The sequence below is a fragment of the Cyrtonyx montezumae genome, unplaced genomic scaffold (genome assembly GCF_038088225.1).
Source record: "Cyrtonyx montezumae isolate F1298 unplaced genomic scaffold, pur_monq_1.0 scaffold_13, whole genome shotgun sequence".
Lineage (NCBI taxonomy): Eukaryota > Metazoa > Chordata > Aves > Galliformes > Odontophoridae > Cyrtonyx > Cyrtonyx montezumae.
In genome coordinates this window covers 22,304,424-22,331,360 of record NW_027071859.1, presented here as the reverse complement: position 1 = coordinate 22,331,360, position 26,937 = coordinate 22,304,424, and the positions used below count along the sequence as shown (strand labels likewise).

At 37.1% G+C, this 26,937-nt stretch overlaps 1 protein-coding gene across 5 annotated transcripts in view; it reads right to left on the bottom strand.

Moving 5' to 3' along the window:
• The window catches only part of MLIP (muscular LMNA interacting protein), a 93,677-nt gene that overhangs the window by 24,067 nt on the left and 42,673 nt on the right, over positions 1–26,937 (bottom strand). Inside the window, exons 4-11 of one of the 5 annotated variants that reach the window (XM_065730807.1) lie at positions 22,543–24,168; positions 17,783–17,854; positions 9,632–9,697; positions 9,468–9,551; positions 9,315–9,374; positions 7,335–7,379; positions 4,361–4,405; positions 376–501 (exon numbers count right to left, since the gene is read on the bottom strand). In XM_065730807.1, the coding sequence (XP_065586879.1) occupies positions 376–501; positions 4,361–4,405; positions 7,335–7,379; positions 9,315–9,374; positions 9,468–9,551; positions 9,632–9,697; positions 17,783–17,854; positions 22,543–24,168 (2,124 nt within the window). The remainder of the gene's footprint in view (positions 1–375; positions 502–4,360; positions 4,406–7,334; positions 7,380–9,314; positions 9,375–9,467; positions 9,552–9,631; positions 9,698–17,782; positions 17,855–22,542; positions 24,169–26,937) is intronic. The other 4 variants (XM_065730808.1, XM_065730809.1, XM_065730810.1 and 1 more) reach the window with 4 other exon arrangements.

Sequence of the window (26,937 nt, the reverse complement as noted above, 5' to 3'; positions counted from 1 at the left end):
CGGAATAAGCACTTTATTACAGATCTGATCCAGACACTTGTTTCTAAGACCAGAAAAGATTTTCTAGTTTATGTGATGTTTCCTATGAACGTCTTTAACAGTTGGGTTTTTTTGTTGTTTTTTTTTTTCCTTGACAGATGGTTTTCCAGATTACCAGGAAGGTGTCTCTGAAGAAAGCCTAGATGCCTCCCTCCAGCCTGAAGATGCTGCTCCTGGAGCCAGACACCTTCCACTGAATCACTTGCTGTGCACTTCCTTTACAATTCACTTTACCAAAACAAGACACCACAATAAAAATGAAGATCTAAGTATATCCCATAAGGTTTACAGAAAATTACCAAGACTACAAAGTACCTCTGAGGGAGAGTAACTCACCTGTTCAATATCTCGATCACTGATCTCTTCTAGGTACTTTTTAAAAGGGTTGGGTTGATATTGCTCCTCCTTTTCCTGTGCACTCTTCCCTTTCACAAGCACAGGACGAATGACACCAGGTTTTGTCTTGAAAAAGAGATGGAAATAAAATAAAATGCTTTATATTTTGCAGAATAGTTGTTAGAAAGTCATTGAGGCTATAATGGCCATATTTAAATATATAAATAGTAATATATAATACATTTTTATATATACAATATAACACATATATGCATATAAATAACACATTTCACCTTCAAAATAATACAGGTTGCTATCTCACCCACTTTTAATACAGACTACAGACAAAAGTAGCAAGAGCTGCTTTAAGTACACAAGTTCATCACTGACATCTGTTCTGCTGCTGCCATAAAAATAGATGCTGGGCCATCCAACTATTGTCTCTAGTTTTTGGTGGCTGTTTTTGCTAGCTGCTCAGCTGCATCTTGATAAGTTCATCAAGTCACACTTTATGCACAGCCACACTCCTGCTTTCCAATTGCAATTGCTATTCTGGGCTCCACAAAATGGTAACTGCAAAACGAGGAAAGGCATTGAGTGATGTGGTCAACATACAGGCAGGTAGCAACATTTTAGGGTAAAGTACTTCTGGGAACAAATACCAGTGATTTTACACTACATTTTTCACAGTATGCTTAAAATTTTACTTGGAAAAATATAAGTTAAGAGAATTTAATCAGTATGGATGGCTGACATCTCATTTGATACAAATCAGATTATTTAGTCAAGAAAAAGTCTTGGTTAACTTTAAGCTAACTAAAACAATTGACAATTTACTTGTAAATTTAATATATCTGTAAGTTACAGAATTCTTAATGTCTGACATGATGGAGTTTGGCATAAACTTTAAACAAGGGCAAGAGGGTAATTTTAAAATAGACAACATGTTCAGGAAGGAAAAATGAAGAGACGGGAGATTTTAAAAAGTGTGCATTCTCTCTGGGATTTGGTAAATACTCAAGTACTTTGAGGCTCTGTAATTTAATTTAAACTTCCAAGTAACTCAGTTATTTTCTTCTCTGTTATGACTACACCATGGAAAATGAGGGCTGGCACTACTGATGTAGATAAAAACAGAACTGCTGCTGAGCTCCTTCTGTGGCTGTCTTGCCCAGCTGGGATTGAGACTTAGGCACTTTCACAGCCCCCCAATCTTGGCATCCAGCAGTGTATAAAAATGCAGAGAAGAAGCTCAGTTGACTATTAGATTTATTTATGAGATTAGCCATTGTGCAGTTACTAGCACCATGCTGCCTTTTTTCAAGGGCAATACACTTAGGTAGTACCTCTAGAATAATTTAGTCATAATTAAGCACGAGCTTATACACATCACATCCCAGATGTTTAGACAAAGGAAGGAGGAAAAAAATGTCCATATTAAGTATTAACCATCCCAGGCATACATTACTGTCCCATTGCTTGTGCCGCCAGTGGGTTTTATTCCCAGTCATCTGGATGGAAACATTTTTCTTTGGTAACTGGGTGTTTGGCTGGATCAGGGTGTTTGCCCTGTGCTGGCACTTTATGCTCACTAGAGCCACACAGCAAACCTCTAGAAAAAAATAAAAAATCAGCCTGTGAAGGCCTGGAGGGAAGGTGACTCCTTGCTAGTGATACAAAAGTACATTAGTACCAACTGAACAGCGGAAATGAATCAGAATGTGTAGCAGAATGTGTAGCAGAAAATGTAAAGCCGATGCAACTGAACTGTTTTGAACAGTGTTATGAAATTAAGCTTAAAATGAGGGAGCTGAGATTGCTGGATGTACCACGCAAACTAAGTTATGGATTACCTTGAAATAATATCTGCTGTCATCCAGCAAGAATAAGGTGAGAGAATGTTTGTGAGAGGACGATGGTGCCGGAGACAGGTAATGTATCTTTGTCTTCTGTTTGTGCCCCTGTCCTGGGAAATAATCTGCAGAACTGTGCTAGGGCCTGAGTGGGAGGTGGCAGAGGTGGGGAAGAGTACAAGATGACTGGGAACAGAAAGGCCTAGGCAGCAAAATAGCTTCCCTTAGCTTTGTGTCATATCACCTCCCACCTTTCCACAAGCAGGGGTCTTTTTGTATGCCTCATCAAATGTGAAGAAACATATTCAATTGAAAAAAAAATAAGCCATGAGTTGACATTAATTTTTTAAGGAAAAGTAACGACTGCTGTGATACATTAAGAACTTGAACATTTCTTATTAAGAAGCTCAACTTTGTGAAAGATATAATGCTTGTTTAGTGAATTTAGAATCCATAGCTCGAGATTATTTCTTTGTAGGGTTCACTATAAGATCCACTTAACATTTGCCCTATCCAAGATTTCCAAGAGGAGTTTGCAAAAATGAAAGATTTCTAGCTTTCCACACAAAAATAAAATAAATGGAAACATATGTAAGTATATAAATGGAAATATATCAGAATGGAAACGATGGTTGTATCAAGTCATTATTTACAGGCAAAGGACATATGGCATTCTAGCACTCCTCTGTTCACCATGTAACTAAGCAATTAAAAGTAAATGAAAAATATACCTGAAATCATCAAGGAAAAGCTACTCTCCCTAGGCAGGAACCCTCTTCCAAAAGCACACTATATAAATGCTTTTAAGGAAGCGTTTTCTAAATGACATTGTTCACTGAAGTGCTGAGTGAGTCACATGTTTGTGTCTGACTGCTGGAAGAGTGGCAGACATCAGCCAGCAACCAGAATTTGAAATGCTTTATTAGCTACCTACCAAGCTGTACAAAATCAATGCTCCATAAGAAAAAAACTTGAACTCTTCATTTGGTAGGGGGGTAGTAAAACCGACCTTGCTGGGAAACAAGTTAAAGCTGAATATTGCCAAGGAAGATGTTGGCCGTCCTACAACAGCCCTGAAAAGTGGTAATAAAACATCATGACTGTTATTGTAGTGATGAGCTGCCATCCTATGGCTGTGGCTCCATTATCAAACTACACAGAGACAAGACTCAAGATTAGGGGTTCAGAATGCACCCAAAATCACTCATCCTGCTCCATCTATGAAGGATCATCACAGAGCATAAAGTTTAGTGGAGGTACAGAGATGCTGCACATGGATTTTGGAAGGCTTTGAAGAATGTCTTTCATCAAGGGCCACTTAGGAAATGAAACTACTGTGAAGTAAAAAAGAATACATCCTATGGGCCAGTTAGAAGATAGGAAGCAACAAGTTAGAATAAAGGTTTAAATTTTACAGTGCATTGAAGTCACAGATATCCTCAAAGATGTGCTCTGGAATGTAGGTTCAAAATTATAAATATAGACCAGGCAAAAGAGAGTGACTAGAAAGGTGACAATGTTTACTAGTAATATTGAATCATTTAGAGTTATAAAAAGAAAATTTCTATGCAAAGAAGTGCAGATAGGTGATATTACACAGAGTGATTCAAAGACAGAAAGGCAGGTGAGACTTCACTGAATTCAGTATTGATACATCACAGGAGAAAAAATAAAGTATATCCTAAATTTACATACACAGTGTAAAAACTCCTTTTTTAATTTTATTCTTGCTGATCTGAAGTTATATCAGTTTTAATGTATATCAGTGCATAAGAAAAATAGAGATGGCAAAATTTTGCTTATTAACAAAATTGTAAAAGTGGAATATTAACAATGATCAACAAAGAGCAGTAGATCCTATAGATGTGATATTTGTCATGACTGATCAGGACTCCCAACTTTGTCATTTGGTCCATGGATTTGCAAGTAATGGTAGGATTTACAGGTCCTTAAAACAGGTATGTTTGATGCAGAAGAAAATAGTGCAGCTATATAAGAAGTAATGCAACTTTGTGGGGAGATATTGCCTATAACTTCCTTCAAAGGATTAAGAAAGCAAATATTAATTATTTCATAATATACAAATCATACAAATTTTAAAATACAGCATTGCACAGTTGTGCAATACATACCATTTGACTTGCTGCTACCATAGGTGTTGATTTGTAAAGATTGGCCTGCAAAAAAGTGAATAAATACATTATTACATACAATATCATTGTGATTATAGCAATGTAGGAAGAAAAATCCAGAGGAATAAGTGTTTTAGGTGCTTTCAGTGCTGATGGTTCTGTTTCACTACTGTTTCCACTGTTGATAATTTTGAATAATTAGTGAAAGTAGTGCATTTGCAGTTGTCATTACAACTGCATTTTTTCAGAGGCCTTGTTTAAGAGGAGGAAAAACTCATAGATAACAGTATGCTTAGGTACAGAAGCATTTAACTTTTGTGCAGTTACATGCAATTGCTAAGAAAAGTTAAAATATTGCACTCAATATCCTTAAAAGTAATATATTTAGAAAATGGTTATGTTTATACTGCTACTAATCAGAAATACCACCTCAGAAGATGACAGAGAAACCCTAGTGTAAAATGGTGAGTAGGATCATAACAAATACCATACAGCTGTTAAACTAAAAGAATAGTATTTTGTCAGCTGGTATAAACTGCTGTCATTTCACTGTCAGAACCTTTTTAGTAAATTTTATTCAGTCTCTTGCTATTTGTATCATTATTTACATCCTAAAAAGGTTCTGAAATGGGTATGAAAATGAAAAGCAACAACAGACAAGGCAGAATTGAGTTGACATTTTAATTTAAAATGGCAGGATATTTCAACATTTTTGTGTGGTTTACTATTCTATATAACTTTTAAAATAAAGAATATTGTAAGTTGTATATACATACACATATATATGTTTGCAACACTTTAAGATTATGACAGATTTTCCCATCACTGAATCATAAACAAACCAAAGCTTTTCTTTTAACTGAAATCACCATCAAAACTACATTTTGACAAGTGTCTCAATATCAGACATCACATATACATAAATGCTTAATGACCATATTAATTACGTCTAGTAAGATTAATTTGTATAAACAAAAAAGCCTACTTTGAAAAACAAAAAAAAAAATTGATAAGGAAAGACTGACTGAAGATCATTTTTCCAAGACAGCTCACATGACACAACATGGGACAGGGAAGCTCCTGGGGAAACTCACTGTTTGACATTATGATAACAATTGTCTGTATTGTATTCTCTTCCTGAATTCTACCAGAGATGCTGTTAGACTGGCTTAAAATGGGCATCTTCTATCAAAACAAACATTTAGTAGCTACTACTATAATATATGTTGGTCCCAGGGCCAAAAGCCTTTGTCTAGTCAGTGGAAATCAGCAGACACACAGGCTCAGGCACCAGTCACTTCCAATTAATGGTCAGCATGCTCCCTTGCACATTTTGGACAATGCCAACTATCACTACTTCAGGTGTCCTCCACAGTCTGGATGATAGCATGGAGCCTGCTGCTCCCATTAGCTGGAGAGGCAATGCCACTCTAGGCTTTGTGCTAGGATGAGGGCCTTTGAGGCTAGGGAAGTGAACAAAGAAAAGAAGACCGTTCTATGGAAGAACACTTCATTGCACTCAACCTGAGGGCCAGAGGATAAACTCATGCCTGGTTTAAGTGTAGGGACAGAAACAGCCCTTTTGTGTCCTCACAAGGAGGCAGAACAAGAAAGAAGGAAGAGCTGTAATATCCTGGGTCCAGCAGGGACACCTGGCTCACCCCTTGTTTGACCCTGCTGCAACATATGGTGTCACCCCATAAGAGCCTGGACACCCTGAAGTCAGACCCCACAGTGCTGCATGCAGAACATGATCTGTTAGTGATCAGATGTATTGCCAGACAAAAAACAATTCAGTCTTTTGTGCAATGTATAAGAACAGTTAGCCTATTCAAATGTCTTTTCATTATTCCCAAATATTGGTTTGCTTCAGTTATTTAGAATGTTACCGGGAACACTGGGAAGATTTTAAGATTTTTAAGGGTGATTTTCTATGCAAGTGAAAAAAACCTGTGTCCCTAGGCATATAAGTGGGATGTCTAAATGTGTTCATAGGTGAATTTCAAACACTGTTTTGAGTCCTGAAGACATATGCTGAAATGGTAGTAATATGTATTCTTTTCTCACAGGCTACATCTGAAATAGTCTCTTTTATTTCATTAAAAAGCACTCTTCTAATATATTTTCTAATTACTATGAGTGAGCACAATCTGTCAAGTAAAAATCACAGTACATAATAAAATATGCATGCCACCACATTCAAGAAGCAAAATTGAATTGATCAGTCAAGCACTGTGCTGGCATAAAACTAAATGGCCTTTATTGCTTTTGTTAGCACTGCTTTGATCTGAGATTCAATAGAAAGTCTGAATGATGAATAGTAAGCCAAGATATCTCACCACATGACTAGGTGAGCTGAAGTAAAATATGGAACCTGCAGAAACTGTTTGAGCTAGTATGAATTAGAATGTTAACTGGGTTTAATGTTGCAATAGTTTAACTGATTATTCAGTATAGAGGTTTTCTTTGCATGTTGGAATCTGTACATGTGAGAAAACACCTTGTGTTCATCTAAGGCTAAGTAGTGGGTTTTCAGTTATCTCTGTACCTTGAAAGGAAAATTTTGAGTGAACCCCAAACTCTGATGGATAGGTAAGAGTCAAAACACTTCTTCAGAAGCAAATCCTCTACAGTGCAGACAAATAACCGAGCCCTTAACCCACACTTGAAACAAACATCAACAAAGGATAGTGTGAACAAATCAATTATAAAATCATATTTTGATAGGTAAAATTATCAACAGACTCTGCACTGAAGAAATTCCAGTCATGAAAGATTTGAGCAGAAATAAGACATTTCAAATCTCAATTGTGTATGCCCTAATGAACTCTTTTTGTACATAGGACAACACCTCATGCTATTCCTGTGTCAGCTATGTGCCAACAAATCAAATGTGGTAGCATGATGACCTTCAAAACCTACAAAATTAGACATTTCTTCATGCCAAACACAGAGTAGCTATAAAAATACTTACATATCTCGTTTCACGTCCAGCTGCTCTCTGCAATGTTGTCGAAACCTTATACAAAATAAACAGATATATCAACAGCAAAGAATGAACAAATAACCGAGAGATTTTCATCACTTTGATGTTCTTAATTGCTCAAATTTAGTTCTCCAAAAATATTTATGAGATACATTACAATAAGATATATTAAAGCTTTCTTGAGGTGTTTAGTCTTTAAATTATTATTTCAGTTTTACTCAATGACATCAAAGCTGGTCCTTCAATTAACTCTGAGAATTGTCCTAATAAAATGCTTATCAGAAGGCCATAACAGGTTTGCACTTTGAAACTTAAATCGCTTTTGCTCACAAAAATGACTTGAAAATACATCTTTCCATTTCCTCATTTCCTGTCATCTGACTAATCCCTGCTATTTTTAGGGCATTTACTTTTAACAGGTTGTCCTGAGCAACCTTCAGAAATCCCTTCCAGCTCTGAGGATCCTATGATTCTATGACCATGCACTATTCCTATCTATAGATGTTTCACCTTGGTTGAAGGATTGTTTAAACTGAGGTTCTCATCACCTTTAGCTTGTTCCCTATGCTGCATCTTGTCAAGCTTCTGCTTCCTTTATTTTGTTTCCTTGCCAATAACAGATGTCCTCCATTTGGTCAAGACTCAATTCTTAGTTGCCCAAGGAAGTAGGTTTTTGGATGTTATGGCTCAGAAGTCCAAATTAGTAGCAGTGTTTCAACCACGAAGGATCCAATGTAAGCACTGGAAAATATTCCCTCAATACCAATCTGTTTATTTTAGCTATTGTCCTATTTCCTCTTTTCAGCTCCTGAAGCCTGGTTCACCACTGAATGCTATTTAATGGAATTTCAATAGTGAAAATGAATTTTAAAACATACATTGATTACTCCTACTAAGGAATTCTGTTTCTGTGACCAATTTTTGCATGATAGAATGGACATTTTGATGGGTATTTTGAAACCACTGACTTTTTGACATGTTCCTCTGCCAAAATTCCCTTCCCTCTTTTTTCCTGATGGATTTCTGCCTTTTTCACTTTCCTATACCTACCAAGACAAATTCAAATTTGACCAGAGGCAAACTTCAGGATCCTCCTTCCATGGTTAGACATGCATAGAAACTCAGAAGGTAGACCAACATAACAATAAAAATGTAAATTTAACAACAGTAAGAAGTCATCCCTGTCTCTCATTACCTGTTTCAAAGCTATCCAGGGTAAATTCATGTGAGGGGTCAGAGTTAAAAGGAAATAATGACTTAAGAGCAAATGCACTTATTCAGTTATTCCACTATTTGAAAAAAAAATACTGAATATATATATATAGATTCTGAAGATATTTTCAATCATTGAAGCTAGAAAAATTATCTACTTTGTAATTAGGGCCTACAGATGATACTAACTCTATAAGATGATGTCAGAGGACGGCAACATATGAAAGATTTATTCCTTGTGGTCTCAGCTTCTGCAATCTTAACAGATAATTTCTCTTTCATAGTATAGAAACAGAATATCCAGATTTGAAAGGGATCTATAAGGATTCTTGAGTCCAGTTCCAAGCTCTTCACAGGACTACTCAAAATACAAATCCTGTGTCTGAGTGTTGTCCAAACACTTCCTGACCTCCAGTAGCTTGAGGCCATGACCACTGCCCTGGGGAGCCTGTTCCATGGCCACCACTCTGATGAACAACCTTTTCCTATACCCAACATGACCCTCTGATATAGCTCCATGCTGTTCGTGAGATCAATATGACTTCTGACTTCAGAAAACAGCCTGCAACAAAGGCTGCAGTGACAGCAGGGTTACAGTTTTGTCTTTCCTTGTCTCTTAGATCACCAGACATTTATACTGATGGTGGATCTTTAACTGCAGCTTCGTGTTGCCACAGGCTTTACAACTGTGATTTTGTTTGCCTTGATGTCTACCTGGAAAGAGCATTTTGTACATGACTGGGTTTATTCACCTACCTTGCCAACATCTGACTCTGTGTTCATCTGCAGGAAACTTGGAGAAGATTCACATCGGCGCTGGAAAATTATTTTTGTCAGAAAACAAACTAATTAGTGATGAGACAAAAAGAAAAGAATTGAAAAAGTCGATCCCACATACTGATGGATTACCATGGTCAATGGGTCCTGCAGGACTTGATCGATGACAGCACACAGCTCTTCTGTTTGTTGTCTGAGCTGGGCAGGGGAGCACATCTGATAAAGGAGAATGGATCACCCATTTAACCTTTGCTTTTTGTTTTCAAACAAAGATTTGAGAGATTAAACATCACTACCTCTGAATGGGTGTCCAAAGTAACGCCTTCAGTCACACTAGCATCCTTGATTGGCTCTTCTAATGCCTGCAGTTCAAAAGATTTCTGTGTTACACTGAGTTAAAAATATTTTAAATCAATAGTTGTACAAATAAACACTGTATTTCCAAACACAACACTTCTCATTTTATCAGGGAAATATGGGAAAAGAAGAAATTATAGTAGGGCTCTTCAGACTATCATCCTCCGATCTTGAATGAAACAGTTTATTTACAGAGAGAAAAAGAATATTCAAGCTATATTAAAATAACAGTTTTAATTGCCTCCTCCTTTGACAACACCTCTCTCACAGTGAATGTCACACTGTGATGTGCACCACAGAGCATCCACAGAGGTGCTTGATGTTTGCCTGACAAGCACTACTGGAAGACACCATTGGTTGTAAGAAGGCAGACAAGACATGAAAGAGGCCCGTTTGTTTCTGTCAGTAGCTCTTTTCTGTAAAAAGTGAATCTTGTTTAAAGATGTTGGTGATCACACATGGCAACAAAAACAGTGCTCGACATTTTTGGGTTTTAGCCTGAAAACAGCACTGTATATAGAATAATATATGTATACATCTATATATATGTAAACAAACTGTATATAGAATCTTTCCAGTGTCCATGCTTGGAGAAGGTTTGAGAACTGTGAGGATGGGTTTTTCCATTTTATCAGGAAAATCACAAGATATTCACAAAACCCATTCTTCACTTTAGCGCTCAGTGCCTTCTTCGTCTTCTCCTAGAGTCAGTGTGGCACAGCATTCACTGTCATCATCCTTTTTTTTAAATCAGTCTTCAAATGGACTCATTATGGACACTGCTCTGGAAGCCTGCTGGTGCTTGCAGCTAGGCTACATTGGAAGGATCAACAGCATTTGTGGATTTTTTGTTTTACAAACAGATTATGATTTTCTGAAGTTTTGTGGTTTATGATTATTAGCAAAAAATGAATAAGAAGATAGAAAAAAAAACCATTCCTACAAGGAGTATATCAGTGCTGTGATTATAGAGGACATAAATAAAGCTGGAAGGAAAATGACAGAATCCTTAAGGAGAAAGAGAGAGAAAGAGAAAGGAAGGGGAAGGGGGGAAGGGGGGTAGGAGGGAAGGAGGGAAGGGAGGAAGGGAGGAAGGGAGGAAGGGAGGAAGGGAGGAAGGGAGGAAGGGAGGAAGGGAGGGAGGGAGGAAGGGAGGGAAGGAGGAAGGGAGGGAGGGAGGAAGGGAGGGAGGGAGGGAGGGAGGGAGGGAGGGAGGGAGGAAGGGAGGGAAGGAGGAAGGGAGGGAGGGAGGGAGGGAGGGAGGGAGGGAGGGAGGGAGGGAGGGAGGGAGGGAAGAGTAGGGAGGAGGGAGGGAGGGAAGAAGCATGCACTTAGACAATCATTTATGAGTTAAATTTTATTGAGTATAATTATATTTCTTCTCTCCTTGCCTAGTTTTAGCAGTATGCATCAATTAATGCAGAAGTGAAATGTGTCAGGGTTTTTTGCTATTATTTTAATAGTATCACAAATGGTTCTGTACAGAAACACATTTATGATGCCTTGCATCAGAGAGTATAGTAAGAAAAATGAAGAGCAATTTCTTTCCAAACACATTTCTTCTCAGCTCTGCAGGTCTATAGACAATCCTGTTGGCCTTACAGTTGACATAGTTCCAAAGGAAGAGTGAAATAATGATTATTTTTGAGATAAATATAATAATAATGTAATGTTCTCCTGAGACAGAAGATGAGAAGTTAGATACTCTTTCTAACTTCTGCTATCTCACCACTGCTATCCAAATAAAATCTCAGATCAACAGACAGACCTGTAGAAGAGGAGAGCTAAACAAAAAAGTGTTCAGCACTACGCTTAAGGTCTGCTTGTCCAGTTCAGCTTCAGTCGTTCTCCTGGTAAGTGTAAACTGAAGCAGTAAAATGTAAAATGAAGAAGAGTCTCTGCAGTGCCTATAAGGGCCAGGATTGCCAAAGCCAACTGTTGTGGAGAGATGACAATTCTGAATGTGAATCAGGAACCTGTTGCATTAAGAAATTGCCATTAGTCACAGGTTTAGAATGGAGAACTTGATAAGACTCTCAAAATTCACAGGATATCAGTAGGTTAATGAAAATAAATGAATTGTTTAAGGAAAAAAAAAACCACATCATATTTCTCTCTCAAATTCGTTTCACTGGGGCAGTAGCAGAAGGTGAATACTGTAGGGCACAGCTACCTTGAAGATTTTGATGGCTATTTCTATAGGAACTTCAATCTCATCCACAAATCGGTGTCAAGAACCGAGATTCTGGATAACTGAAGTATCAAGCATCCATCAAATTCAGTAGAAACAGGGAACACAAATAACCTATGAAAATTTGGAGCTTCCATTTACTTAGGCAAGTGCAGCACCAAAGCCTATTTATTCAGTAGACCTCCTGAGATACTATCATCACACAAACAGCAGCTGTGCTAGAAGAAACTGCTGTGTTCTCTGCCCTTTCTGAAGCTTTAAAATTTCAAAGTAATTCATGTAGATTCTTTCACAGTTACTTTCTGTTTTTCCATTAAAAAGTTCTAGTTCTCCAAAAAAAAAAAAAGAAATGATTCTATGTGCATGGTTTTTCTTAATTCATTAGCATAGAGAAAAAAAAAAAAAGGAAGATTTAAAAATACTAGTGACATTTCTTCTTTCATTACTGGTGTTATCATGCAACAGTGTTATGATTAAACTGAACTGTTAGTGTTATCAACAGTGTTGTTGATTAGCACTATCAACAGTATTCAAGCTTCGTTCCCTACGCTGATGACATAACAATACCAAAAGTTGAACATTCTTCTATTCTTCTTTAGGCATTCCAGTTATTTTACTGCATATAAAAAAAAAATTTTTTAGGGACCACAATGTAAAAGAAAAGTATAATTTAGAGATTGAAAATTTCCTTGTGACAGAACTTAAATGCGCAGATGAAATAGCCAGTTTCTGAACAACTGATTTTGTCCTTGCAAAAGGTAACTAAGAGAGTGTGATGCATAAATGCTTTTGACATCAGTGGTGGCTACAAACTCTCCCTCATCTTTCCCTCAAGCTATTTGATTGCTAAAGCTGTATCAGAGCAGAAAGGACGCTAGTAAATGATCTGACCAGAATCTCCAATATTTTGTTGGAAGAATTACAGCTCTTGACAACGACAACATATATATGTGAACTTTGTTTCATCCACCAATGAATGACATCAATATCATAATCTGAACCTGACACAACTTCCACCTTCTGATATTATGAAAAGCCTGTGCTGAACAAAACCCAAGACATCTCTTATTTCTCTTGCATAGTTTTTCTTTCAATGATTTTCTAAGACCTCAGCACATACAAAAAATTCCTTCAATATAGTGGATTTTCATGCATCATCAGTTCCCAGAACTTACTCTTTAGTGATTCTGGGAAATGACACTGCGAAGACCTGGCTAATATACCTCTTACAAAATAAATAATATTAAAAGCTGCAAGACCTTTGAGAGAAAGATGGAGCTCATAGCCTGCTCCAACACTGGCATGTTTGATTACTATTAAAGAAAAATTGGGTCCTGTGGCACTCTAGGACTGCACAGATTATTTTCTTTCTTTCTCATCACTTGCTAAGAAAGGTCTCTAGCCTTCAGAAGCCTTTTAATATGGACACAATCTAGATGCAAGAAATTAACTCAGTGAATGCACAGCATTTGAGGAAAAAATACAGTTTTTTAATTAAAACATTCTCAACCAAGAGTTGTCAAATATGATTTTCAAGTTCAGGATGGTATTATGCTTGAAAATAACAAATTTATTTAAAATTTTAATTGTAGTCTTCTACTTGTACTTAGTTTATAAATACAAGTCAATTAAATTGAATATAAGTCAACAGGGATTCATTCCATTTGCACTCCCTTCATCCACAGCCAGATATACTTAACGTTTTTCAGAAAATGTAGTGATTTTGATTGTGATAGAGGTATTTCCTGACACCACCCATCATCCTCGTTTCATTTCATTCAGACATAGGTGAAGTTTGAGCAGAACATCTGAAGCTAAGACCAAAGCTCATACGCCCAGGTTTCCTTCCAATCTGAGTAGCACACAGACAAAGAAAGCTTATCAGCATGCAGTTAGGATGTGCATCTTTACAAACACAGGAATCACAAACTCTCCTGCATTGGACCTTGCTCTTCTAAAGATTGATGATTTTCTCAAAGAAGTTTTGTTTGTTTTGCAGTTCCAGGAAGTCCAGTAGAGTTACAACTCCAATTCAAAATAATTCTGAATATCCAGTATCCAGTAACTGTCTACTTAAAGGTAGGAATTTCTCTATAACTCCCTGAAATAGACTCTTCATGGCAATCTATTTTGAGTGGAAGACATTTTTATATTATTTTAAATATCTGATAAATAAAAACTCTACATAAGAAGTATATTACTTCTGAAAAGGATGTACTATCTGATTAGGACAGGAATTTTGAATTTAATTATGATCTAATCCCCATAACTGTGGAAACTATTCATGAGTGAATGCTAGTAGAGCAGTGACTCATTCATCCAACACTAATAAGGCCAGAAGGAACTGTAGTAATCACCTAACCGGCCCTTTTCTTTAAACCTCAGAACTGCCTGAAGTTACTCTATGACATGCCAGGAAATTGTCATGCCTTGGTTGTTTAATTTCTGTCAAAAAGAGCCCATTTCATTCTCTGGATTTTCTTCTTCAAATATTTAATTATTTCTATTGAAATTCTGTCTTATGCCTTGATTAAACTCCTGTTTCTTGTTCTAGCCAGAGGATCCTATTGTCTATTCCGTTGAAGAGTTCATTATTGCTGCCTGTAGACCTGCCTCATCACTTTGAATCTGTAGTGATTATGACACCTTTGACTGGCCACAGCTATCTCAACCTTTTTATTACCATCTCTGCTGTCTTCCTCCAAGCACTAAGACAATGCCTGTGCTGGTGAAGACACTGCCCTACCTGTCTCACTTCTCCTGGCTCACTTTCCCTGGGGAGTTTCTTGGACACACTGTTGTTACCCCTAGGGATAGTCTACCCATGATGCTGAGCACAAGTATCTTAAAAATAAGGCTTTGCTATTCTAGCTGTGAAGGATTTTACAGTCACATCCTCCAAGAAAATTCCTAGATTTGCTTTTTCTTGGTCAGATTACAGGTGATATGAACATCAGGTTCATATAAGCTAAGATAGATAGAATGCACATCACTTACAGGATTTGATGAGATTAAGCCACTTCTGGGATTGACAAAGTACGTGCATATGTAGTTAGTAAGCTTTTCCTTTGCTTCTAGTGAGCACAATTTGAATAATTCATTCAGACTGAGAGTACTGAAGGATCAAGATATATCCTAAAGAATCTGTTCAGATGATTATAGCCTAACAGTTTCATAAGAAGCTAAAAAAACTCAAATTGAAGTATTTATACACACACAAAAAAAGACACATGGAGACAGTCTAGAGGCAAACAAAGCATTTTACCTTATGTGACATCAGTGACAGCTTTCTTTCATGTGATCTAATTATTATTTCACGAGTTGTCACTAGATCACATGCATCATGGATCTGATAAAACTCATTTCTCATGACTACTCAAAATAAGTAACACAATTACACAGTGCAAAAAAGTTTGACTACAGAAAATTTGCATTTCTAGTTCTATCACACAGCAAAATAATTTATTCTTTTTAAGCATTTAAGCAGATGAAGAATTCCTAATCATGCATTGTGTTCAGTACTATCTGTGCCTTCACAGGACTTATTAAAAGAAATGCCACTCAGAAGTGTCTTCTCCAAATAATCTTTTTCTCGGTGTTAATAAAATATCATTTATGTAGTTAAAATTTTGTCTTGAATCACTCACTTTTTAATAAATGGGAGTAACAGGGAGTTACTATGTGACGTGAGTTCCTTCCCACTTCTCTCCCTGATACTTTGACCACAATACTTACATGTTAGGGTTTGGTCCAAGGTGGGCTGTGTGTGCTATATCTCCTTAATGCTTCCTTTAAGAGGCATACTATAAAAGCATGTCAGCCAACAGAACAAGACTAGCTCAAGAGCACCATAATTAGCTCCTTGTATGGATTAATAGGAAGCTACTATACATAAACCTCGAGAAGAGGAAAGCAGGGAAGGAATTTTACACTGGAGTTTGGTGGATAACCAGAAGTCTCTGTGTAAACACCTTTTGAGTCATTTTTGCTACAGATACTGGCATAACATTATACAATTGAGTTTTGGGGATACATTTTGGGGATAAATAACTTGAAGCACATGGGTAAGTGTCCAAGAAACTAAGCAGAATCATTCCTCAAAAAGAATTGTATTTCTTCTGCAGAAGTCAGGTGGCTGGCTTAACCCACTAGGTCAGACCATGGGTGTGCCCTCAAAAAGAATTTCCTGCTTGAAGTCACTGAGTGGGCTTGTTTTGTGGGGCGGTGCAATATGACAATACATATATTTTATTCCTTTCGGACTAAATCAAACCTGAAGTGGTATCTCAGAAAACAATTTAATGCTTCCAGCCACTAGCAGGCTCTCTGCATACAGAATGAGCATAGGATCCCCTGAAACAAATATTTTCCTATTCTGACCCATTTCCATTGCACTCTTAAGTAGACACTGTCTAACCTGCTGTGTTCTAGATTTAAGTAAAAGAAAGGGTTGTGTTTTATACAAATGATGAATGTATTCACTCAAGGTTAAGAAAGTATTGGAAAAGAAAGGAATCTCCCATTTTTGAATTTAAAAAAAAACAACAACATAATCTTGTTTAAGTCACTTAAGTAATAAGTGCTAGGCCATGATTGATATTCAAGGGCAAAATGATCATCTTCAAAATCTTTAAGCTCAGCAAAATTCACGCTCTCCAGTGTCTTTAAGCTCCATAAAATTACAGTGAAATCAACTGAGCTGTGCATATAAAAGCAAATTTAGATGTGCACTTAGGAATGTTTAATCTTAAAATAATTTATTAGAAGCAAATTTCCTGAACTATGTCCATAGCTATCCTTGGGATGTCAGAGTGATTCAGAATGTCTTTAAATATCTTTGTGGCATGGTTTGTGGTTCTACGGGATGTGTGCTGGTGACAACTCAGTAGCTCAGGTTGACAGTTGAACTCAGTGACCTTGAAGAATCTCATATTCTAAATGATTCTCTGACTCCACTGTTCAAACTATATAAAATGCTTATCTCACTTCTAATCACAGGATTTTATTTATGTATTTATTTATTTACTCAGTGCCTACTGGACTACACTTTTGTGAAAAAAGTTAATTCTCACAAAGCTTTAAAAAAAACAGACTGGTGAATATGGAATCACAGAATTGTAGGAGCTGGAAGGGACCTTTAGAGATCATTTAGTCCAACCCCTCAACTTTGAACTCCTCATGAAAAAATTATATTTTCAACTTACATACAAAGTTGCATTATCAACATAAGAATTATACAACCATAGCCTTTTACTGTTATTTCTTTGGTAGTAAATAAATATACTAGAGACTGGAGTCTGGATCTATCATACTGTCCTACAGGAGAGGGTTGTTATCATAAGCTACCTCCTGGGAACAGACCCATGGCCAATGCAGTCAAAGAGCTTAAGGGAGCTGTTTGGAAAAATGGTAGATAACAGCAGTGCAATGGCTAGGACCATTTTCACAGTGTAACAGTATGACCAATACAACCAATATATCATTGAATTTGGGGATGCTTCCTGGTATTTTAAAATTTACTCGTATGAGCACGGACACTGAAGAATCATTTACTGATTAAACTTATCTGCTGATGGACAAATCCAGGAACAGCAGTGCTCCCGAGATTTTCAAACAGCAAAATAGACTTCAAGGCATTGTCAGAAATGACAACTCCCTTAGGATATGTTAGTTTTTTTTACAGTAAATTTATTCACAGAAATTCAGATTAGTGAAGTGTTTGATCTTCAGTGCAAAGTGGTTGACCCTGAAAAATTGTTGGAATTATATATAATCCTGAGCAGCTGGTTCACAGAGCTTATGTTGTGCAATATTGCCAGTAGACACGACAGAGTATGTATAAAAGTTGAATGCTCTCAAATATAAAATGCAATTCCCATGTCTTTGAGCAAACACTAACCTTCTGTTCCATAAGTAATGTGTTTGTAGGGATTGCTGCAAATGCCTTGTAGCTTGTCTTGATCTTGTATTGCTAAAAAGGTAAACCAGAAAGCAGGAAGAGAAGATGGGTAAAAGGGAAAGAGGAAGAAAGACACAGGAAAGGAGAAAGGTACGACAGAATGAAAGCTGAATTTAATTGTCTCACAGATACATTTCAACAATACAAGGCTTACATACTATCTAGGAAAGATATCCCTTAAAGAAAATCTAGTGTCTCTTCTAAGGTTTCAAAGGATTGTAATATACGTCTTTTGCATTTAGAAGTGACGTAGGACATCTATGACGTATGAACATCCTATATCAGCAGCTTATAACTTCATTTTGACCATTTTCTACAGACCATTCTTATATCAATATCAAAAGAGGCTGTGAGTTCATTCTTACTTTGCTTGCAATTTGAAATGATAACACAAAGCCACTTCTGACAGTAAATGCACCTCACAAACTGCTGCTGGATGGTCTGATCTTGGACCACTAAGTCACAGGGATATCTGTGATTGACTTTGATGAGTAAGATCTTCAAATGCTGAGTTACTTGTCAAAGTGGATAGATCTCTTAAGTAATACAGCACAGCTTTTCACCTTCTTTATAAATAACTTTCAGACCTGAATATTTCAAAACAAGTAAAGGAACTTTTACACTGAAATCACATATACAGAAGTGACAGTCTTAGCCATAGAAAAATGTAAGGGTTTGGATAAAAAAACTCTAAGAACAGCCATAAAAATATTCTTTTGTAATAAATTTTGATTAATTATCCAAGGGATGGAACCTATGTCCCTGTGAGGACAGGCTGAGAAAGCCAGGGCTGTTCATCTTGAAGAAGAAAAGTCTCTAGGGAGACCTGATAGTAGTCTTTCAGTATCTAAGGGTGGGCTATAAGAAAGAAGTGAACAGACTTTTCAGCAGGGTCTGTTGTGACAGGACAAGAGAAATGATTTCAAAATAAAAGAGGGGAGATTTAGATTGGATGGAAGGAAGGAGTTTTTTGTTATAAGAGTGGTGAGGCACTGGAATATGTTGCTCAGAGATGTGGTAGAAACCCTGTCCTTGGAGATATTCAAGGTCAGACCGAACAGGGCTCTAAACAATCTGATTTATCTGTGGATGTCCCTGTTCATTAGAGGGGAGTTGAGCTAGATGACCATTAAAGGTTCCTTCCAACTCAAAAGATTTGGATTTTGTTTGCCCTTGATGGGCTCAAAGGACAATAGTCATTTGGTCAATGGTTCTTTAACTTGACCAATGATTTTTAATATTTCAGAAACCATACTTTCTATATTTTCTTTTTAGTTATAGAGACTAAATTCAATTATTTTAAAATAATCAATGAGATTCTTCTATAGTTCCATGAGTTCAAGGGATAGGACTCTTAATCACATGGCTGCTGGCATTCTCCTTTTCAGCAACATACTAATTTTTAAAAAAATAAAAATTCAGAAAATTATTATTTTTCAGTTATTGGTTGAATATTTTGGTAAGATTTACCAAGAAATAAAGTAACTTAATAATTAGCTAAGGTTTTCTAATGCACTGTTGTTATCTGTAGCAGTGAATGCTAATAATTATAAAACAATAGGCTGAAGAATATGCTGTACTTCAGGATATTGATTTGCCTTGTTTTTGTTTTTTCCTTATATATATATATATATATAATAAAAGTCCCTGATGGCAGAGGGCCAAGAATTTTAATTCAAAGAATTTTATATCATCTTTACACTTTTTTTGGACATTATAGAGCACACCTTTGAAATCTTTCCACATATAATGTTATATTTTCCTAAGACTTACATTTATTTCTGTCAGAACTTAGAGATTGACAGGCATTTAAGAAGTTCATAATCACATAAATTCTGTCAAAGTAGACCCATGCAGTGCCAAAAAAACTCTTTTATTTTTTTATTTTTTATTTTTTGTATTTGAGATTTAGAACTTGGAAGTTTACTATTTAGCTGCTTCAGTCAGAACTAAAGCCTTTTATAGTCATGGGCATTTTTACAGGATAAGTCATCACATCCTCAAATAGAGACCTGTAAAGGTAAAACAAATTATCCTGTAGATACACCGTCACCTATCTACTGACTATAATAGAATTGCCTAATTTCTGATATTATTTTTCAAATGTGAAAGTACATGATTTATATCCAGTCTTTTTAATGTTAAGATAGCCAAAATCTAATTGCTATATAATTGATTGTTTACATGCATTCATTGGCTATATTCAAACAGGAAAAATCAATGAATATATAGGACTAAAACATAGCAAAGAATTTTCAAACAAGAGCAAGAAGTATTAATTCTATTCTCTTATTGCAGAATCAGCAATTTTATCTGTATCCAATCCATTCTACTGTTCATTTTGCTACGCTGAGTCCATCAAAGCACTACTAAAATTGTTTTGAAAGCCCAGGGAGAGAACTCTTATTTCCTGAAGTTACCCACAACTTAACACTTCACAATGCTTCACAATGTAAATTTGATTATGATCACATTCACTGTACAGAATGGTCATATTCTTGGCAAAAATAAACATAAACATATAAAATGTGGGAGCATGAAATATTAGAATGTTAATACTTCAATACATTCACAAACTATTCTTTGATTTCAATTAATTAGTACTTGCATAAACATGAATATGTAAGAGCTCCCATTAAATAATCTTTTTTGCATAATTGCTATGATATCATGCTAATGAAGCAACTTGATGTGCCTGTTGAAAAGTACATCTGATGTCAAAATTCTGTTTTAAGAGGTGCCGGTTTAACAACTGTTGAAGTAACATTAATGTTGCAAAATTACATATGCCAAAGTCAAGCTTTTCTGCACTTCCCCCTGGAGAAACCTTACATGCAAAATTTTGTCATACATTATCAATCATTAGATGGAACAATCTGCTCTTTATCTAGTCTTAGAGTTGAACTGATTGGTACTAAAAAATCTTAAATGCCGTTTAAGATGTTCATACTATTTATCCTCAATCTTTTCCTTTTTTTTTCCCCTGAAAATATACTGACATTTGAGGCTGGAGAGTTATCAGAAATTCTGGTACCTTTACCTTTCTGGTACCTTTCTGCTAAGCTATTTCAAAACTTAAGTATAGAAATAAATGAGAACAGGAGGAAAGGAGGGCACTGAATACACACTATTACTAGCTATACTAAGACTCGTCCTCACATGTTAAAGCCAGAAGAAATGTTTCCTCTACTGAACTTCTGACTGCTTTGGATTTAGAGATTGCTGGCCATACTCATCTGCAGTGGAACCAGCTTTGTCAGCTGGCAGCACCCTAACCACTCGAGCCTGGTAAACTCGCGTGTGGTCTCCCACGCTCCATAGAATGGTTGGCAAATTCAAAAGTGCCACTGCATCACATGAACAGCGGAATTAGCAGGAAAAGGAAGGGCAGAAATGATGAAATGGCCCCTGTAAATATAATCCAAGCAATAGCTATGTGTCACAAGCAGACAAAATCCTTAACATCAAGTTAAGGATGTGCTGAAGATAGCAGACATCACAAATGCTTTGCATTCCACAGACTCAGCCATGCCATTCCGTTTTGTCTCGGGGACTTCTTTTCTTGGAATTTCGACTATTTCATTTCTCCTTTTGTTTCCTTAAGTATTCCCACAGCACATAATGACATTGTACAGCTGTGTTTGGCACAATGGTTCCTTTGGGGTTGTTTGGTTTTTAAAAGAACAATTCATGACAAATACTACCCTGTGCAGGTTTAAACCTCTCATTTTCAATTAACGTTTTCCAAGCAGTCCAGGTCATCCCTTCCATGGCCAAGCTTTTAAGAACACATCTGAAACAACTTGATCTGGCAGACCAGGCTGCAATTTTGTGCTGTGAGCAAATAAATCAATAAATTATGATGGCCATTCTGTGATGGGCAGCATGCTTCAGCTGCCCAAGGAGAGCTCTGAAATCAGCAAGAGAAGGCATTAAGGGAGAGCACAGAGATAAGACAAAAGAGGCTGGAATGCCTTCTGCAGCTCTGCTGTCTCCTGCCATCAGCTCTCCCCTTGTGCAGGGCAGTTTCTTTTCTTTTCCCAGGCATCTATCTGCTGTACATCTTGTGATCAGCTTTCCTTTCCCTCCCTTTCCCTTTCTTGAGATTTATCTTCAGGTTTAAAGGGAGGCTGTTTCTCAGGCACTCCTGCAGCAATTGCCATAGTTGCTTATTTTCACTCTGCTGAGGCTCTCCTGCCTTTTGGTGAATGACTAACAGCGGGAGTACGGCTGATGCGCCAAGTGTGAGACTTTCATATTTGCAGGACTGCATCTTGTAGGAAGATCTCACCATCCTCTGTCTAGCATAATAAGATTAGAAGTATCAGTGGGAAAGAAGGGGAAGAAGCAGGGGACTGTCCTTGTCTTCCCTCTCTGGCTATTGGTCTTCTCTGGCTATTCAGCTGAGCTCAGCAGGTCAAAACAACTGGACACAAATCATTCCTATGTCCTCCAGTCTACCAATATTGTTTTTTGCACTAAAGGACACCTACAGCATCTTCTTGAAAATACAAAAAAAATGTTGCTAGAAATTTAAAATAGTAAGATTTATTCTTCATTGCCTCACTACCAGTTCAATAACAGTTCCTTCCTTTTCCCCAGCCAATTCATTTTACTAGCATATTGCAACAACACAGATAGATGCGATTTTTCCTAAATGGACAAATAACCATTAGAAAATAAGCATGCATCAAGAGTACCTTGGGTTTGATGTTTTCATGGTCAGGAGGCGGGGAAAAAGATTGTGGTGAAGTCAGCTCTTGGGGTCTTGATGGCAGTGACTTGTCTGAGACAGGAGATCTACACTTTAATACTGGTGAGGTGACAAATCGCTCAGGTCTTGGAGAGTGGGAATTAGACCTATAGCTTTTGTGCATCAATGAAGAATGAAGCTGTGGTGGGTGGGAATTAATATTATGAGTTTGGGGAACCAGTGAAGTAGAATCAGGATGTGAGAGAGACCACTGATTTGAGACATTTGAAGGGGTAGGAGAGGAAGCACTCAGCTCCTGAGTAGACTTTTGGTATGAATATAAGTTAGATCTAGAAGCTGAATTCAAAAGACCTGGGGAGGGAGATGAGTACTTTTCTGTGGTGGGGAAGACTGTGCCACTATGACTGGTAGAAGAAAGCAAAGGATGTGACTGACAGGTAAAAATGGGTGAGTAAGTATGCACCCTCTGAGACCTCTGAGGCGCCTGGAACTTGGAGGCAGGATAACACAGGCCTTCAGGGGGTAGAGAGGCTGGCTGTGTGACAGAAGGGTGTGCTGGGGCACATGGTGGCACTGCTGGAGCAGGCAGTGTGGTCTGCCAGCCTGCAGAGGTAGCTGATTTTCTATGGGAGGGGATTGGGGACGAAAGGGGACTTCGGGTGTCTGGAGAAAGTGTTCGGCCTGGAAGGTGCTTCTTAGGAGAAAGAGACCTTGCCCGAGGAGCAGCATGAGGCTTGGAGTATAAAGACACATGCCGAGCCCGTCCCGAAGACCAATATTCCTCTTTGCTGGGAGAATCTGGCCTAATAGGAGGGCTTGAAACAGATTTTCTGGGTGTTGGGGGAGTTGTTTTGAACTTTTGATCTATTGCAAGTGTTGAAGAACAAAGGGAAGAAGGAGAAAATGTGGGGCAAGAAGCAGGGGAAAGTGGTCTCCGCTGAGAAGAGCCTGATCTCAAAATGGCAGTCAAGAGTGTTAGTCTGGTCGGCAGAGGGGATCTACCTCCTGACCTTGCTAAATTTCCTTTAGGTGACATTTGTGTACAAGGTTCATTTATACTACATATAGTTGAAGATGAGCCATAAAGAGAGGGTGGAGACAACGCTTTAGGGCTAGGAGATAATGAATGTGTTATTATATGTACAGGGAGGGGAGGTAAAGCATTCAGTCTTTTGGAAGAACAGGAAAATGAAAGTTGGCCTGATGATACTTGAATTTCAGCTGAATGTGGAGGACTGGGGGAAACACTCTTCCCTGTAACAGAAGATCTAGTGAAGTTTCCCATTTTGCAAACACAGCCAGGGACATGGAGACTTGGTGTTTGCATGTTATCATACAGTTGAGGGCTGGAGTAACAACAATTTGATGCAGAGCAGGATATTTTAGACATGGAAGGGACTGAACTGTGGAAAGCAGACTGAAAGTAGAGAGACGAATCTTGCTTAGAAGACCCAGCTGTTGACTGCCAGTTGTTATGGGAGTCTTCCAGCGAAGAGGCTTGATTCAGGTTAACCATGGCACCACACGCTACTTTCAGATTAGTTGGAGAAATTAAGTGGACAGCAGGTGATTTAGAGGAAAGATGATCAGAGGTGGAAAGAGTAGAAATTAACTGGAGAAAAAAGAAAAACAGAAATGTTAATATAGGTAGAACCTGTGGAACTGTTAAGCATCCCACATTTCAGTTCTGTATTCATGCACATAGTGTTTCATTAGTACTGCTGTGTGGGTTAAAAAAACCATCCTGATGGACAAGGTTGTCTGAGAACTTGACTGAGCATAGTCAAGTTGTGCTGTTTTACTTTTACAGGATCTGAGTTCTGCTGACATAGAGAATACTTAAGGCTACTGACTTTTTAAGTAAAACACGAGGCAGTTGTGACAGCCATGTCAAGAACCATGCCATTCTTGCATAAACACACAATGTTCTCAACTTTCAGTTAATATTGCCCAATCTTACTGTACCAGTTTCATGAAAAGTAATCTCTCTGTAAATGAGATTCAACTCAACTACTCATTATTTCACTTACTGAACATCTTCTGCAGTACTGTGATACCAGAATGAGAAAATTGTTCAGAACAACCTAAATCAAAGCATCCAGTTTGTCTCTCACTCTTCTGGTCTTTCACAGAACAATCTTTGACAGTTTACAGGAATATAAGAGTCCTTATCCCCTTATCCTCAGCCTTATAATGCAGTAATAAAACAGAAATGAGCTCTTCTATGAGTGCCTATTTTCTTAGGTCACTTCTAATTAGGATTTTTCAAAATTAGTTAGAGCATACAAGAATATATACTCAATGTTTTATACAGTTCTGTGCTCTAAAAGAAATAAATTCTTTCAGAATCTTCCAAGTTATTTTGATGTTGAAATTAAAAACTGGGGAATATAATATTTGAATAAAACATATCATTGACTTTTGACTGAGGAGTTTGAAAGTAGGAAAACTGAATAAGATCTAAAAACTTAAAAACCTAAAAATTTTATGTAAATATATAGATAGATGTTCTTTCATTTATCTGATGCACTGAAAATACTATGCAATTCTGTAAAACAGTTATACCAGGTTCTACATACATTAATTCCATGTGGCTTTGGCTCATCTTTTTAATTCTAATTTTTAATAGATATAACTTCACATTAAGAAAGAGGAATTATTATAGCTTGATGTCATGAAGTATTGACACATCACAAAACAAAATTAAGTATAAAACATAATTTATGAGATAGAGGGTGTGACAGGAAAACAAGATGCACTGGCTTTTAAGGACTAAACTGTACCTGAAATGCAAAATATGGGATAAATAAGCACAGAAGAATCCTGTCAGCCCATATAAATAAAAATATGTGAGCATTTCCCACTAAAAATAGCATGCAAGTAGCAAAACTTGTAACTGAAGACATTTTCTATATCAGACACCCTCAGATTCACTTCATTTATAGAAACAAAAGCTAATTACTGGAATGCCTTTTACAGAATCATAGAATCACAGAGGTTGGAAGGGATCGCCAGAGACCATGCAGTCCAACCCCCTGCTAAAGCAGGTTCCCTACAATAGGTCCCACAGGTAGGCATCCAGATGGATCTCAAATATCTCCATAGATGGAGACTCCATAACATCTCTTCTGGGCAGCCTGTTCCAGTGTTCCATCACCCTTGTCTTAATGAAGTTCTTTCATATGTTAATACAGAACATTCTACGTTCACATTTTAGGCCACTGCTTCTTGTCCTATTGCTATAAATCACTGAGAAGAGCCTGGCCTCATCCATTTGCCCCCCAGCTCCCTTCAGATATTTATAAATATTAATCAGATCCTCAATCTGATAATTGTGATTTACAACCACACTAACTTCCCATCTTTATACAAATGTATATAAGTATTCAAAATGGAAACCTTATTTATGCAGTGCAAATATTATGATATAAAAATGAATATCTGTGATACCTCTGTACTATAAATTCTTCTGGTTTAAGAAATGTTGACAAGTGTCAGGAAAACTACTAATAAATACTAAGAAAAACACTAGAGATTTTGTACAATAATTTACTAATATTTAAAATTATGAAAAAATAATAGTAAATATGTAATGAAACAAAATCATTTAACACCATAAAAAGCAGCATAGTCATATGTCTGTTAATTTTGAGAAGCCTGCTGTATTTAATAATGAGTGCTGGAAGATTATCAATTACAAAAACAAGGATGAAGAATGAAATCCCTATATTTCAAAATGGAATAGATAATTTTCCCTTACAAAGACACTGGATTGAAAGAAAATGAGGAACGAATATGAGACACTATAATGAAAGAGCAGGATGTGCAATGACTTCTAATTAGGTAACGCTTGGTAAGAAAGATTTATAAGCAGCTAAGTAAATGTTAATGGTAGCAGACCATAAATATGCTCCAAAAAGTACACTAAAGAGATTTCTGCTGTAGTCTTCTTCCAGTTTGAACAACACTGAATACTTACATGCTGAGCTAATTGAACCGATTCAAGTCTTCTTAATAGATTTTGCTATTGTTGTTACGTTAGGTACATACCTGTATGATCACACTCTTTTTTCAGAGTCAGAGAAGCAAATCAAAATAGCTTAGAAGTGACCTAACAAGGCTCACTTGTGGGAGCTACCTCAGCATCCACTCACATGTATCCCGACTGTCTCATCAACTTTGTGCTGTATTCCCATCACCTTCTCCACATCTCTCTTGAGTCAGGGTGTGGGAGGTTGCTAAAATGGCCATGGTCTTACACATGCAACATCAGTAGTGTCAGTAAATGAGATACAATAACTTCCTTCGATCAAGGGATTTGTTTTCATTCGGGATACTGTGGTATGAAGAGATCAAGGAACTTGAAAAATGTTTTCACTTG